The 15,489-nt window shown below is 41.9% G+C and overlaps 1 protein-coding gene across 1 annotated transcript in view; it reads right to left on the reverse strand.

The window, feature by feature from the left end:
* kcnq1.2 (potassium voltage-gated channel, KQT-like subfamily, member 1.2) overlaps window positions 1-15,489 on the reverse strand; it is a 127,093-nt gene that overhangs the window by 92,385 nt on the left and 19,219 nt on the right. Inside the window, exons 8-14 of the mRNA XM_077597437.1 lie at window positions 15,019-15,129; window positions 14,855-14,950; window positions 14,117-14,251; window positions 12,277-12,451; window positions 10,446-10,472; window positions 9,746-9,863; window positions 7,187-7,255 (exon numbers count right to left, since the gene is read on the reverse strand). Coding sequence (XP_077453563.1) covers window positions 7,187-7,255; window positions 9,746-9,863; window positions 10,446-10,472; window positions 12,277-12,451; window positions 14,117-14,251; window positions 14,855-14,950; window positions 15,019-15,129 — 731 coding nt within the window. The remainder of the gene's footprint in view (window positions 1-7,186; window positions 7,256-9,745; window positions 9,864-10,445; window positions 10,473-12,276; window positions 12,452-14,116; window positions 14,252-14,854; window positions 14,951-15,018; window positions 15,130-15,489) is intronic.

The following is a 15,489-nucleotide window of genomic DNA, read 5'->3' on the forward strand; positions in this document are numbered from 1 at the left end:
CCCAACCGTGATCCACCTGCGGGGGGAAAAAAGGCCCTTTTGTCAGAGGGGCCTAATTTGATGGGACGCCCACCCTACACATGCGGAACAGCTGAGCCGCTGCACACGCTTTTTCATCGCCATGTGTCAAAAAGAGGCAAGGCCAGAAGGATTCGGGGGGCCGGCAGCATGGAAAACAAGTGCAAAAGCGTGGGTCTGTTGGTTTGGAAACGCACGTCCGTCAATATGAAAAATGCTTACAACACATATAGAATATTCCATAATAATTCTAACAGGGGGTCTGCCCAATTCTCGTCTTTTTAGTCCTAAACGCGGCTAAAGCGGATTAACATTGGGACAAATTGAAGAAATTCAACTTTCATTTGTACATCCAAATCAATTTCCATGCAACATAATACCGTAAATCAGGGGTGGCCAACAAAAAGCAAAAATTATTAAAATTATTTTTTATTCAATTTGTCCATTATTATTGTTTTTTAATTATTTAAAAAATATATATTATTATTCATGAGGATAAAGTGGTTCATAAAATGAATTAAAATTATTTGTTTATTTTTATTTATCTTTTTACATTACATTATACCGTAAATCAGGGGTGGCGAACAAAGAGCAAAAATTATTAACATTATTAATAATTATTTAAATAAATATTATTTTATTCAATGTGTCTATTATTATTGTTTTTAAAAAAAAATATTATTTGAGGATAAACCGGCTCAGAAAATGAATGATTATTTATTTATATTTATTTTTTACATTACATTGTTACATTTTTACACTATTTTTATTATATATATATAAATTGCAACATTACACTACACTGCACATTACATTACAAATGACAAATAAATGCACATATTATTTTATTAAATTACTAATATTTACCATCTCTTTATTAAATCCCTTCATTAAATAAATTAAACTCAAACTCAAAGCGACACACCCACGGAAAACAGCCCCCCAACGTCAGCGTAAAAAAAATCCAATCTGCCAAATCATTATTTAAATATCATTTATTATGAATTTTTAATGTACCTAAATGAATTTGAGTGTGATTTAAGACAGAATAAAAATAAGAGAAACATGAAACTAGGGAAAGCAAAGAACATTATGTATAAAATATGATAAGAAGCAAAGAGCCGCATGCAGCTCGAGAGCCACGTCTTCGCCAGCCCTGCCGTAAATGAACTTCCCGCTTGTTAACCCTCAAAAAAGGCAGGTTATCGTGTTAGTTCAGATCTGCTCGCAATTTGCCAGGCGAGTTTATTTTTCTTCGATTTGAACGGTCAACAATCATTGCCCCGTGAAACTCAAGATGGCCTCCAAGTGTTGCATGGGAGAAAAACAAAACAGCATTTTTTTTTCTCTTTCCCCACAGCGAGTCGTCTCTCTTCCCTCCATTAAAGCCACTCGCTCCAAAAGTGGCTCTTAGCCCCCGTCTCTCGACCGCTGACCCCCCTGGCGGGTCAGCCCGACTTGCGTATTTGGAGTAACTGCTCGTGGCACTCAAGGTGTCCGCATAAGAGCCTGTCATAAGCAATCGGCCGGTATGAGAAGGGGCCTTGTGCGTGAACCTAATCCAGTCCAACCGGAATGACGCGGGGATTAACAAGTTGCTCAAAATCTTTAAAAAGGGAAAAAACGGTGGGTTGGGTGGTCTTTTTTTTAAATCTAAAAGTAACAACTACTTGTATTTTTGATAACCTTACGAGACCTCGATGCGGCGTGAAAAACAGAGCGATACTGTTCTCATAAGAACTTCTCGCTGACAGGAAAAGACTCCAGAGGGTGATCAACACAGCCCAAAAGATCATCAACTCCCCCTACCCACCCTGTCCAGCATCTACAAATCGTGGTGCCTTAGAAGGGCAGAGACAATACGCATCCCAGCTTCCATCACTTCAACCTGCTGCCCTCTGGAAGGCGCTACAGAACCATAACAGCCAAGACCAACAGACTCAAGGACAGTTTCTTCCCAAGACCTGTCACCCTACTCAACTGGAGTTCTCCACCTAGGACCTAATCAAGACTTATTGCTGCCCACTTGAGCCACTTTGTACCACTTACCCATGTTGACTACTACTTATAAGGTTGACCACTTATTCATTTATTACTATTTATTGATTATTTATTTATCGTTACTATATACTGTTTGTTTGTTTGTTGTTGAGTCCATAGAATAAGCGAATGGTGCACTCTCAACAACTTGGCGCTGAACATACCCAAAACCATGGAACTCATCCTGGACTTCAGACGGAACAAGGCCGGTCCGCTCTGCTGATCTATTTATTGATTATTTTTTTGCCTGTTTGTTGTTGTTATACTTGTATAATGACAATAAAAGCATTTCACTCCATTCAATTCAATACCCGGCCCCCTGGCGGCCGTGTGGGTAACCGTCTCGTATGCTCGTATCTCAAAGCAAAAATTTGCTGGGAATTTTCTTGGTATCTCAAATTTCTCCTATGTTGGGACACTCATATGTAAAAGTATTACTGCAAATCAAATACAATTAAAGAGCTTTTGCGTATGTACATTAAGAATTCGCATGTCAGCACTCACGACTAAGCGGACAATAACAAAGCAGGCATCGCGTCACGCCATCAATCCAAACATTCCCGACTGCAGCTACGCTTCCCGTAAGCGGAGGCCGATCCGCACGCACCCATTGCATCGCCTCACTTCCCAACAACGTATTTCCTGAAAATGACGACGCTACAACGCCAGAAAGACAATGAGACAAAACGATACAGCTAATTGACACCCAACGCGGGTACGTTCACGCCAAGCGGCCTTTTGTTTTCCCGAGATGGACGGAAAGAAAACGTATCGGGTTCCCGTTAGCCGGGTGTTTGAGAGCGACCGCAACTTTTTGTTCGAGGCCCGCCGCAAAGGCCGTGAAGGCTCCGGGCCCGGCGCAAAGAAAAACACAGCTTTGATAGGGAGGGAAAAGTGCGGTTTCCTTGATTATTTTCTTTTTCTGCTTCCTCCGCGCCGGAGGATGGAAACGTGGGCTGGAAATATGACAATGAGCAGGGCCACGTCGCTCGGTCACGCTTGGCGCGAGATGGACTCCGCGCCAAGACACGCCTGACTTTCGACACCAAAAGTCGGGCAGGAAATTGAGGGCTGGGGGGCGTTTTTTTTAGGGGTTGCTCTACTCTACAAGGACATTTCCACTTGATCTAAACACTACACTTAGTTTTGCTCGGGGTGGAAATGAGAGCAAAAAATGATGGCAAAACAAAGGACTAAGACAAAAGGAGCCAATGGGTTGGAGAACGATGCTGCAACAGTGCCTCCTGGTGGTCACAGAAGGAACTCCCTGCTGACTGGACATAGAGCAATCAAGAAATATTGACATTGGCCATGTTCACTTCCCTCCAGTAATTCAGTATTTCATTTATTCTGAACAGAATTCATCAAAAGTGGGGTTTAATATTTGTTTTGTGGGGCCTTGCAATGAAATTAGACCATGAAAAATGTCAAAGTAATTCAAATATATGAACAATGATGAGAATTGTTTTTCAACAGAATTAATCGTTTCTTGTTTTAATTCGTATTCCGCTGTATTTTATTTTGCTTGCCAGGAAATATTTAACCTAGCTGGGTATTGGTTAAAAAGAAAAAAATATTGGTTATCGCATCATCACTTATTGCAAATTCCATACTTTTTCTTTTTTTCCGCTATTAATTATTTATATATATATATATATATATATATATATATATATATATATATATATATATATATATATATATATATATATATATATATATATATATATATATATATATATATTAAAGTGCATAACAGTGTTATCTCAACAGAATTAATAGACACATTTTCATGTATTTTTGACTAGCTCTCAAGGAATAACATTTAAAAATATGAATGGTGTATGGCTCTCTCTGTAGTGTGTTAGGTATATTGCACTAAACATAGTACTTTTTGTGAAATATCTACTTTGCCCCACATGTTCTATATCGTCTCATTCTGACATTTGTAAGGGTAGGGGGGATAAACCCCAAACAAGACCCCCCACTCCCCCCACAGATGAGATCAATCAACGAGCCCTTTATTCATCTCCAAGGCCGGAACAACAGAGGATCCTTTTCTGACACAGCCACGCCACCTGGCCCCCGATGGCCGCGACATCAGAGGTCGGGCGGCGACGGCACTGGCCGCCACGCCTAAATAAACCCTCCCCCTCCTTGTCCCCGCCTCTCCCCCCAAAACCTCCAGCGCCAAGCCTCCGTGTCCACATCAAATGGGCCGAAATGTTGCGAGCCAAAAGGAAACCTTCGAGATGGGCCTGTACAAACAGGCCACTCGGGCGCTCTGCACACTGCACTTTTCATCCACCGGGAGGCCGGGCGAGAAGATGGAGTGTATTTATCCAGGTGTCGGCGCTAATGTCAGACCAAAGAGGGGTGCGCTAGGGGGGCCGGGGGCGACACCTCACAGGGACAGGGAAGCGTCTATGCCAATTTTTGGGACTCTTCCAAGTAGGAACTGGCTTGGATTTTAATTTGGCTGGCTCGCCGCAGTCGCCGGCGTAAGGGCGAGTCATTGGCCGCACCCACCTTACGTGTCGGCAAATTGTTGGAAAAGATAAGAAAATTCAGCCACTGAAGTGACACCTGTTTAAGGCAGAGCTATCTGAAAATAAGCGATATATCTTGAAGTCATGGTAAATAAATAAAAAATAGTGTGGGATTCAGGTTAAGATAATACCTCGTGAGGTAAAGCGTTTTCAAGAGAGACATTTGCGGTGGCGTTAGCTAGCAATTTTGCCGTGAAGTTTTAGCTAAAGCCTCAATAATAAATCGGAAAGGATTATTTGAAAATTAATCATGATATCGTGGGCCTTAATCAAGGTGTTCGCTTAGGTCAAGAAACAAAAAGGAAGAAAGCCCATCAGCTAGCAAAACAACAGCTAGCCATTGTCTGTTGTAAGTGAACCGGTCAAAACATAGATAACAAGAAAACAAGCTGAACTTAGCACAACTAGCTAGCCACCTAGCAAAACGACAGCTAGCCAGCTAGCAAAACGACAGCTAGCCAGCTAGCAAAACAACAGCTAGCCAGCTAGCAAAACAACAGCTAGCCAGCTAGCAAACAACAGCTAGCCAGCTATGAGCTTCCCCTACCTATTTATGTTGTTGAGTACTATTATGTTGACTAACTATTTATTCATTACTTATTTATTGATTATTTATTTAGAATTTATTTGTTGTTGTTATTTCTGCACTTTGTAGTGAAGCTTTCATTCTCAATAAAAGCATTCAATTCAATTCAATTTTAAGGTACAACTGCAAGAAAGTATTCGTGACTCAACAAATTCCGGAAAGAAGCAACAAATCAGTTGTCGGTAATTTTCCCAAACATTAGTCGGTTTGAAAAGCCCCCTTCGCGAACGCAGCGCTGGAGAAGGGACGCCGTATGCTGGCCCCGCCTCCACCGCGCCGTGGACATCGCAGTACAGTGCACAAGACAAGCAGGCGGAGGCCACCCGGACAAAAAGTCAATTTGTTCGCTGCAATGGCCGCACAAAAGGCGCCAGTGGCTCGGCAGAGGGGGCCCCCCACTTAAAGAGGCCGGGGGCCGGGACGCTGGCTTTTCATTATTTATCTCCAGCCAGCTCAGGAGAGGGGGAACTCATTAAGAGCCATCCGCAGGTGGCCACCACTCCGAGGATGGCGAGTGGAGGCTTGAAGTCCTCGCAAGGGTCGTGCAATGGGGGTGCCGGAGCCTATCCCAGCCGACTTGGGGCCAGAGGCGGGGGACAGCCTGAATCGGTGGCCAGCCAATCGCAGGGCACGAGGAGACGGACAACCATTCACACTCACGATCATACCTAGGGTCAATTTAGCATACAATTAGCTTAGCATGCATTTAGCATACAATTAGCTTAGCATGCATGTTTTTGGAATGTGGGAGGAAACCGGAGTATCCCAAAAAAAAACACGCAAGGCCCGGGGAGAACATGCAAACTCCACACCGCTGGAGCGCCGTGGATTCGAACCCAGGACCCCAGAGCTGCGAAGCCGACACGCTAACCACTTCTTGAAAGAATTGTGTTCATATATGAAAATTCACGAACAATCATACAATGACCAGTTTCACGAATTATGACTTTTTGGATGGTGCAATCCATTCTGACATTGTGCCCCTCCCACTTTAAATGAAGTGGATGTCCATTGAGGTCAATAGCATGCAATAAGGTTAATAATTGTTTTATTATGTTACTCTTTTGCTATTTGTGTACGTTTCATTGTTTCTATGCTACTTCCTTTTCTTTTGTCATAAAGCCTATTACCTCATTGATTAAAATCAACCTGCCCAAGGGACAAAAGATTAGAAACTAGCCTTTGGCTATCATCTTGCATATTTACATGTATGTATCCATTAATATGAGCAGTCCCTATCTTAAATAAATAAACCCAAGCATATACTGCCCTCCACCACTTCTCCATCACAGACACGGTGACGCTAACTCTTCTGGCGCTAAAAACAAACTCCTCCCACGCCGCCGCAAAGCAACGGTCTCATTTCAGCGTGGGTCCTCTATTACAAATCCAAATAAACAGTGGAACTCTCCAGCTCGTGCTAGTCAGAGAGGGAAAATTTTGCTAGTAGACGCGCCCTCGGGCAGTTTAAGCACGGAGATCCACGGGAGGAGTCCAAGACGACAAGGCTCGGTCGGCTCGGTGGGCTCGGTGGGCTCGGTGGCGTGACACCAGGGCCGGAAGGAGGCAGCTGTTTTGGGAGTGCCCGGCACGGCTCCAGTCTGAGCCGGGCCATTAAAGCTGACTTACGAGCACGCCGGCGCTGCACGAGACACAAGCGTGCACTGTCTGCGGACGCCCACTTTAAACACGGAGGGCCGGCCGGCATCGGCAAATCATGTCACGGCCGAGACGCCACGCTTTCTTTGAGTACTCAGAGTTGCAGTATGGCAGGGATTTTTTAAAAAAGAGACTTTTGGGTCACCTTACAGTGGCGCACACTGAGTTCGACATGTAGCGCTAATCGTAGCATGAGATTAGCCGTTATTTCTATGGTAACAGGCGGGATGAAGATGTTGATTTTTTTTTCAGTCAGGAAATTGTGTTGGAAGGAAGGAAAGAGGAAGGAAATTCTAAATCAGGGAGGAAAAAAAAAAAGAAGGTAGTACAGTACCTTGTGGAATTCAAGTGGTGTGTGGAGAAAGAGTCCTGGACCGATGCCACGTACGGGCAGGTCAAAAGACTGCAAAGAGAAATGAGAAGCATTCTAATGCCCAGAAAGTCTCCTCTGGATCATGTAAGCATATATATTATGCTGAATTGAGAACAAAATGAGAAAAGTGATGACAAAGGTTAACTCTGCCTTATCATTGGAATATGGCACAGGATGTAGAGTTAGCATAGCAGAAAAATCTGTTAGGTGGAATAGAGGACAACAAAGAGGGTATGTGCAGAGATGGCAACTATTTTACTCCATGCTAATAAAAAGAACAGCAAACAATATGTTGGGGAAAGTCAAGTATAATTAATGAATGAGACAAGTGATCAAATAAAGGAAAATATAGCTTGATTGTTACCGTAGCCAACCCATATAAACAAATGAAGATGCCTTCAAAGTAAAGTTAAACTCAACATATTGTGTCAAATACCCTCAAAAACAATATCGTAGGTAGACAAAAGTAATTTTTTTAAAATCACGGACAGAAATTCTCCTATTTTGTTATTAAATTATTGCCATTTTTGGAGAAATCAATACAAGGAAGAGAGCACCTCCTAGATTAAAATACTTTTTTTAAATCACACAATGCTAAGTGATACTGTTCCACTCCAGTCCTATAGATGGCAGTAATGGATATTGGAAGGTGGGGATAACTCCAAACTTTTCTTACAGTGTACCAACGCAAAACTGTTACGTATTTGCGTAATGCCTAGATTTTACATGAGAAAAATCAAGACACGCCACCAAATGCAATGTTGCTTAATGCTAGCATTTTCTGATTTGTCTACAAAATACACATTTAGTTTCAAATAATACCCTGTTTAGTTAGACTCAAACGTATTGTGTTAACGGCATCGGGCTGTCTGAAATCTGCGGGGAAAGTTGCACAAGGTTTCTTGACATTAAAAGACACGGGACAGTCATAAGACAGACGGAATTGTTGTCTATGACCTTTCCCTGTTGCGCGTGAAGGCTATTTGTGGCTTCTTTGTCAGCAAGTAGGAAGTGACGAAAATGACGACGTGGCAATGACAGGAGAACAACACAAGTGGCTCCAGTTCGGTCAACTGAGGTCGGCGACACCGATGATGTCATAGCTTGTTCGTGTGCCCTTTAGCAAACCTCTTTTGTTGCTGGATTTTTTAAAACTAAAATGGAAACTTACCTTTTCTCAAACAGTGGTATATACAGTACACAAACATTCGTTATACTCTCAAATTGGATTGTATTGGGGCTAAATAATTTCATAGTACACATACTAGATAATAGGGGGGCTAATTAATTCCATCGTACACAGTCAGGGTAGCATGGGGGCTAATGAATTCCAGAGTAAACATATGGGATAGCATGGCGGCTAATTAATTTCATAGTACACATACGGGATGAGATTGGGGGCTAATTAATTTCATAGTACACATGATGGATAGCATTGGGGGGGGCTCAATAGTTCCATAGTACTCATTCTGGATAGGATAGGGGGCTAATTAATTTCAAAGTACATGGTCAGGGTAGCATGGGGGCTAATTAATTCCATAGTATACATAAGGGATAGCATGGGGCTAATTAATTTCATAGTACACATGATGGCTAGCATGGGGGCTAATTAATTTCATAGTAAACAGTCTGGGTAGCATGGGGGCTAATTAATTCCATAGTAAACATAAGGGATAGCATGGAGGCTAATTCATTTCATAGTACACATACAGGATAGCATGGGGGCTATTTAATTGCATAGTAAACATAGTGGATAGGGTTGGGGCTAATTAATTTCATAGTACACATGATGGATAGAGGGATAGCCTGGGGGCTAATTAATTTCATAGTACACATGATGGATAGAGGGATAGCCTGGGGGCTAATTAATTTCATAGTACACATGATGGCTAGCATGGGGGCTAATTAATTTCATAGTAAACAGTCTGGGTAGCATGGGGGCTAATTAATTCCATAGTAAAAATAAGGGATAGCATGGAGGCTAATTCATTTCATAGTACACATACAGGATAGCATGGGGGCTATTTAATTGCATAGTAAACATAGTGGATAGGGTTGGGGCTAATTAATTTCATAGTACACATGATGGATAGGGGGTGGGGGGGTAATGGGGCGGTCATTAATTCCATAGTACTCCTACTGGATAGGATTGGGGCTAATTAATTTCATAGTACACATGATGGATAGCATGGGGGCTAATTAATTTCATAGTACACAGTCAGGGTAGCATGGGGGCTAATTAATTTCATAGTACACAGTCAGGGCAGCATGGGGGCTAATTAATTTCATAGTACACATAGTGGATAGGGTTGGGGACTAATTAATTCCATAGTACACATGATGGATAGCATTGGGGGGGTCATTAATTCCATAGTACACATACTTGATAGCATGGGGGCTAATTAATTCCATAGTAAACATAATGGATAGGGTTGGGGGCATTGGGGTTAATTAATTTCAGGAGCTGCCATATTGGACATAGGGGATATAAATAGGGGCCAAATAAAAGATTTGACTTACTGAGTGCTGTCGGTCATCACGGAGAGCGGAATATCCTCACACATGCAGTCCAATTCGTCCGTCACGCTGCTTGCCCGGGTAATGTCGATTGACATGCTACCACTTTGGCCTCGTTTCACTGGAAAAAAAACATCACCATTTAGACTCTTGGGACTAAAACCAGTACCAGTGAGATACAGGGTTCAGGGAACGCGACCCTCTATTTAGGAATCAATTATTTGGGCTTAAATTCCAATATCAGTCACCAGATGAGGACAGCGATATTACACCAACATTGTGTAAATTTGACAAAAGAAGAAGAATGAACACAAGATTTTTTTTAAAGATAAAACATAATTAAACACAAAGATATACATATAGTTAAATGAAAGATACCTGGTGAAGAGGGACAGCTCAGAGTGAAAGACGACCAAGAATGATGACAGGGTCCTTTTAATGCCCCCCGAAAGAAGAAAAACAAAAAACATTTTGTTCGTCATCCACACAGATCACGATAGCCTAGCTTTGTTAGCATGAAAAAGATTTTGAAGATTTAAGGATTCAGACCCAAAAGATGAAGACAAGGAAACAAAGGAAAAATAAGACATCTTTAACTGGGAAATAATGTTTTGTCTTTTGACCTCAGTTAAACGCAAATGGGAATGTCCAGTGAATGTATATATTTTATCTTCCACATAGCAGGAAAATGAAGAAAACTCACCTGTTTGTTTGATGATCCTGGTGATTCCTGTAAAGACACAAAATTAATCATTTGATGGAAGCAAACAGCGAGCGACAGTACATATAAATGACACTGCAGCACAATAACAACAATACAAGGTGATAAGTGGAAAGGAGATACTATGTTTTTGAATTTTGCCTTATTATTCAAAGGCACACAACTGACTTTAAATAAAATGACCACGTATTTTATTTATGTAGTTTATTTATTTATATATTTTATATTTTATATTATAAATATATATTTATTTATTTATTAACTTATTTATTACCTATTTATTCATGTCTAAAATGTCTTTTGCTGTGTCTGTATTCTCACCCTCTTGCTACTGTGACAATGAAATTTCCCGAATATGGGATGAATAAAGTTATCTAATCTAATCTAGTAATTATACCGCAGACTTTTCCCATATTTGGATTAAAATCATTATTTTGTGAGAAATTAAAATGGCGGATACACACTTTGTTTTTACTTTTAGATTGTGTCACCAATTGTTTTTCCACCCACACGCTCTTGCAGGAAAGAGTCATAAAGCTTGTCCAATAGGTCGGCCATTTAACAACAGGAAGTTTACTTGGCGCCCACTTCACTAACACGGCGTCATAAAACGCCATATTAGTTTGTGTTCCACATGCCAACAACCCGCGCAGAGGAAGCACGAGTCAAGACACGTACAGACACTCGTCTGTCAACAGCGGTGAACTACGGTCGCCATGGAGACGCCAATGGCTTCCAGATGTCCCACCGGAGACACCTGGTAGCCATCTTGACATGGAAGAGATCCCCCATGATTATTCATGGCGGTGGTGTCAAGTACATGGAGGGCGGGCCAAAAGAGGGACCGATCCTGGAGTTTACCGTATTTTCTCGCATATTAGCCGCCTCCGCGTATAAGCTGTAGCCTTAAAATGGTTGATTTTGACAATTTCTTTCGTATAATATGCCCCCTGATTCACACATCTCCATATTCGTGGTTTTAATAGGGAGTACAAATAAGTTACCGTATTTTCACGACTATAAGGCGCACATAAAAGTCTTAAGATTTCTTCAAAATAGACAGGTCACCTTATAATCCAGTGCGCTTTATTTATGGACCAATACTAAAATTGTTATCACGATAAAATAAAATAAATCAGTCAAAAGGGTACACCATCCTCTACTGCTCTCAGAACTACAGCAAGCAGCCCCCGACTCTACTATTTTCCCCGTAGAAAAAGTACGGCGCAGTGACTGCTGGGATATGTAGTTCTTTTGTCAATACACCCAATGGATTGTGGCCTGGACATCGACATCAACACAGCTTTACGAAGCATCGAAGACAGCGTTGGAATAGTTACACTAGCTAGCTACTATTTGCGAATGGATTGTGGCCGCCTGGACGAACGTATAAAACTCAGCGTTTTCGATGACTCATTTGGACAATTGTTCAATTCGGACACAGAAAATGAGGACTTTGATGGATTTGTGGGTGATGATGACGTGAGTACATTGTAAAATGGCTAAATAAAGTACAACCAAACTCAGTTTTGCTTCCATTGCCTTTATAAAAACGTGTTTTTTAGCGTGTCCGTATGTTTAAGCTGGTGTATGTTTTGCCATGCCTGGCTTCGTCTATAAAAACGGTGCGTCTTTTGTGTGTGTCAAATACAGAAATAGCACTTGTTACTGACACTGCGGCTAAAAATATGATGCACCGTATAGTCGTGAAAATACGGTACTTTGTGTAACCTGGACATGGCCAAAAATCTGCAGAAAGCAACCAACACACAGGAAGTAGCCCGGAACCAAAGAGATTGGGACGCCGCCCTACCTTGTACGGCGCTACTCGGCTCCTCCGCGAAGAACGCCACGTCCTTCTTCTCAACGGAGTCGTCGATGTGATCGTAAGTGATTTGCGGGATGGAGACGGCTCTCTCGGGGGACGTGCCGATGGAGCCGTTACCCCGGATCGATTTCATCCTTCTTTTGGGGCCCTTTTTCTGAAGCTAGCAACAAAAAGAAAGGATGAGATGATGAGATAATACCATAAAGGTTCGATCCCATGTCAGTCCTAACTGTGTGGAGTTTGAATGTTCTCCCCCGGCCTGCGTGGGTTTCTTCGGGTACTCCAGTTTCCTCCCACATCCCATAAACATGCATGCTAGGCTAACTGGTTGTTGAACACTCTAAATTGCCTAACCCTAGCTATGATTGGTTGTCATTTGTCTCCACGTGCCCTGCGATTGGCTGGCCACCGATTCAAGGTGTCCCCTGCCTGGTGACCGTGGTCACCCGAGGATAAATGGTTCAAAAAATGAATGAATTTACTTTCAACAAAATAGTAACTATAAAAGTGTGTAAGAAATTCCTGTCTCTATTTTTTTTAAGTCAAGGAGGGTTTATTTGCAGAACAATTTACTCAATTCATACGAGAAACATTTCTTTCAGCCAATGTGTGTTTCGGTGAGTTTCCACGGACTCCTGTGGCGTTCCCAGAACAAACAACAACAAAAAGGGGCACCAACGCCTCACATACACGGGCGGAATTATTTGGCGGCGGAGGTGGAGAATTTAACGGGAACCAAAGGATGGAGGGAATAAAAAAAGAGGAGATAAACCAATTATGCAAAGAGGGAGGACGGCAAATATGGACGGAGAGAGAAAAGTCCGAAAAGTCCGAAAAGAGCGGAAGCGGCCTCCCCGTGCGCCTCCTTTTTAGGTGCGGGTTCAATGCTACACAAAGATTGTTTTGTTGTTGTTCTTCTGGACAAAGGTTTACTCCCATGAGAAAGGCGGCGGTGACATCATCTCCACTGACTGAGTCTTTGTGCGCGGTAGACAAAGGCGTCGAGTCATCCTGGTGGAGTGGGGGGACCAAGGGGGTCTTAGCGTGTATTTGCCATTGTGGGAACCCTTCCGTGCTGCACCGCTAATATTGTGACGAAAGGTGAAGGAACTACAGTGCGGCCTAGATATTTTCATTCATTTTCTGAACTGCTTTATCCTGACTAGACTCGCGGGAGGTGCTGGAGCAAATCCCAGCGGATTTCGGGTCATAGGCGGGGGGACGCCCTGCATCAGCCAATCGCAAGGCACGAGGAGATAAACAACCATTCACGCTCACACTCATACTGAGGGGCAATTTAGCATACACTTAGCCTAGCAAGCATGTTTTTAGAATGTGGGAGGAACCTGGAGTACCCGGAGAAAACCCACGCAGGCCCAGGGGGAACATGCAAACTCTGTGGCCCGACCTGGATTTGAACCCAGGATCCCAAAACTGCGAGGCCGACGCACTAACCGCTCAACCGCCGGGCCACTTAATTTCATTATTAGCATTTCTTAATGGAAATAAAATCTTACCTTAGCTGCCATTTAAAAAGACTGAAATCTATTGTTATAGATAAAATAAGCCGCCGGCCTAGACATATTTGCCACTAAAGTTTTTATCATCAACTCATTGGCTGCCATTTACAATGAGGAGCCAAGTGTTATTTTCATGTAAATTGTTGTATTAGTCGTCATTTTTAGCATAGCTGTTGCTATAACATTTTAAATCGACATATTTTATGAATACAGTATATGTAAGAAGTTCTTCATTTTCCGTACCGGTTAGGTTCAAGGCTCAGACAATACGCTAAATCTATTATTCCAAGATGATGTATTATTACCGATATGTTTAACTTTCTGAGGCTGGGGCTCTCCGATTCCGCCGCGGCGACGCCATCTGGGGTACTGAGGACGTACATTTTCCAAGTGGCCGCGGTGCCGTTGGGTTTCTCCGCCGCGTAGCACCGCCAAAGTGTCTGGAGAGCATCCGGGAAGGACGTTAGTCAAAATCACAACTGAAATACAGTCGATAAGACAGTTTCCGGCATAATGGCCATCCAAAGGCCCATCAATTCATTGAATTGAATGCTTTTACTGTCGTTATACAAGTATCATACAAGTGCACAAATAACAACAACAAACAGACAAATAAATAATCAATAAGTAACTATAAATAACAAATCAATAAATATCAATAAATAACTATAATTAAATAATCAATAATTAAGTCATAAATAAGTAGTCATCAACATAAGTAGCAAAGTGCACAAATAACAACAAACAAACAAATAATCAATAAATAATAATAAAAATAAATAAGTCATAAATAAAAAGTCAACAACATAAATAAGTAGCAAAGAGCACAAATAACAACAACAAACAGATAAACGATCAATAAAACAATACATAAATAATAAATAAGGATTCATAATAAATAATTAATAGGCAGCATAGATAAGTAGTCAGTCAACATAGTCTTTTTTTGCATTTTTTGTCGGGTTTTTTTTTCAACATAAACATAATATATTTGCAATGTGCCGGTGGTAAACTAAAAAATAAATAAAAATAAGGTGCCTTACCTGGATGAGACAAGCTGCGGCTGGGATTTGTCTATTAAAGTGCTTTTGTCTCTGCTTCTGCTGGACCTTCAGGGCGAACCCCGATCCCAAGATCCCCTAAACCGGGAGGACCAAGTTAGGCTCGCGTCACTCACGCGTGGCGGCTAACCGTTAGCCACACTTACAGCGGGCAGAGCGAAGAAGGAGATGGCAAAGACGCTGAAACAGGAGGCGATGGCCTTGCCGATCCACGTTTGAGGAATCTTGTCTCCGTAGCCTATTGTGGTCACGGTCACCTAAAATGGCAGACAGAGAAGAGCTTCTTCTTACACAACACTTTTTCTTTTTTTTATAGCAGATTTGGCAAAAGTGATATTGTGTAGTTTTCTGTTTGTAAAAGAATTCATGAACTAGCTCAATTTCACATATATCATTTTTGGAACATCTTTCCGGAATGTTGTTATGCTTAATGTAGACCAGACAAGAATATTCTGTAGGTGGTGAAAAAAATCCAGTCAAAATGCTACAAAATGGCGGTCGTTTTCCTTTGAAAACAATAGGCCACTGACCCTGTTGAACGGAAAGAAGGCCCTCAGTATTAATGGCCTCCTTGCTTGCTTGAAAAAACTGAAGTGACCAAAATCCAGTCAAAATGC

This window comes from Stigmatopora argus, chromosome 3 (assembly GCF_051989625.1).
Source record: "Stigmatopora argus isolate UIUO_Sarg chromosome 3, RoL_Sarg_1.0, whole genome shotgun sequence".
NCBI classification, from domain to species: Eukaryota; Metazoa; Chordata; class Actinopteri; order Syngnathiformes; family Syngnathidae; genus Stigmatopora; species Stigmatopora argus.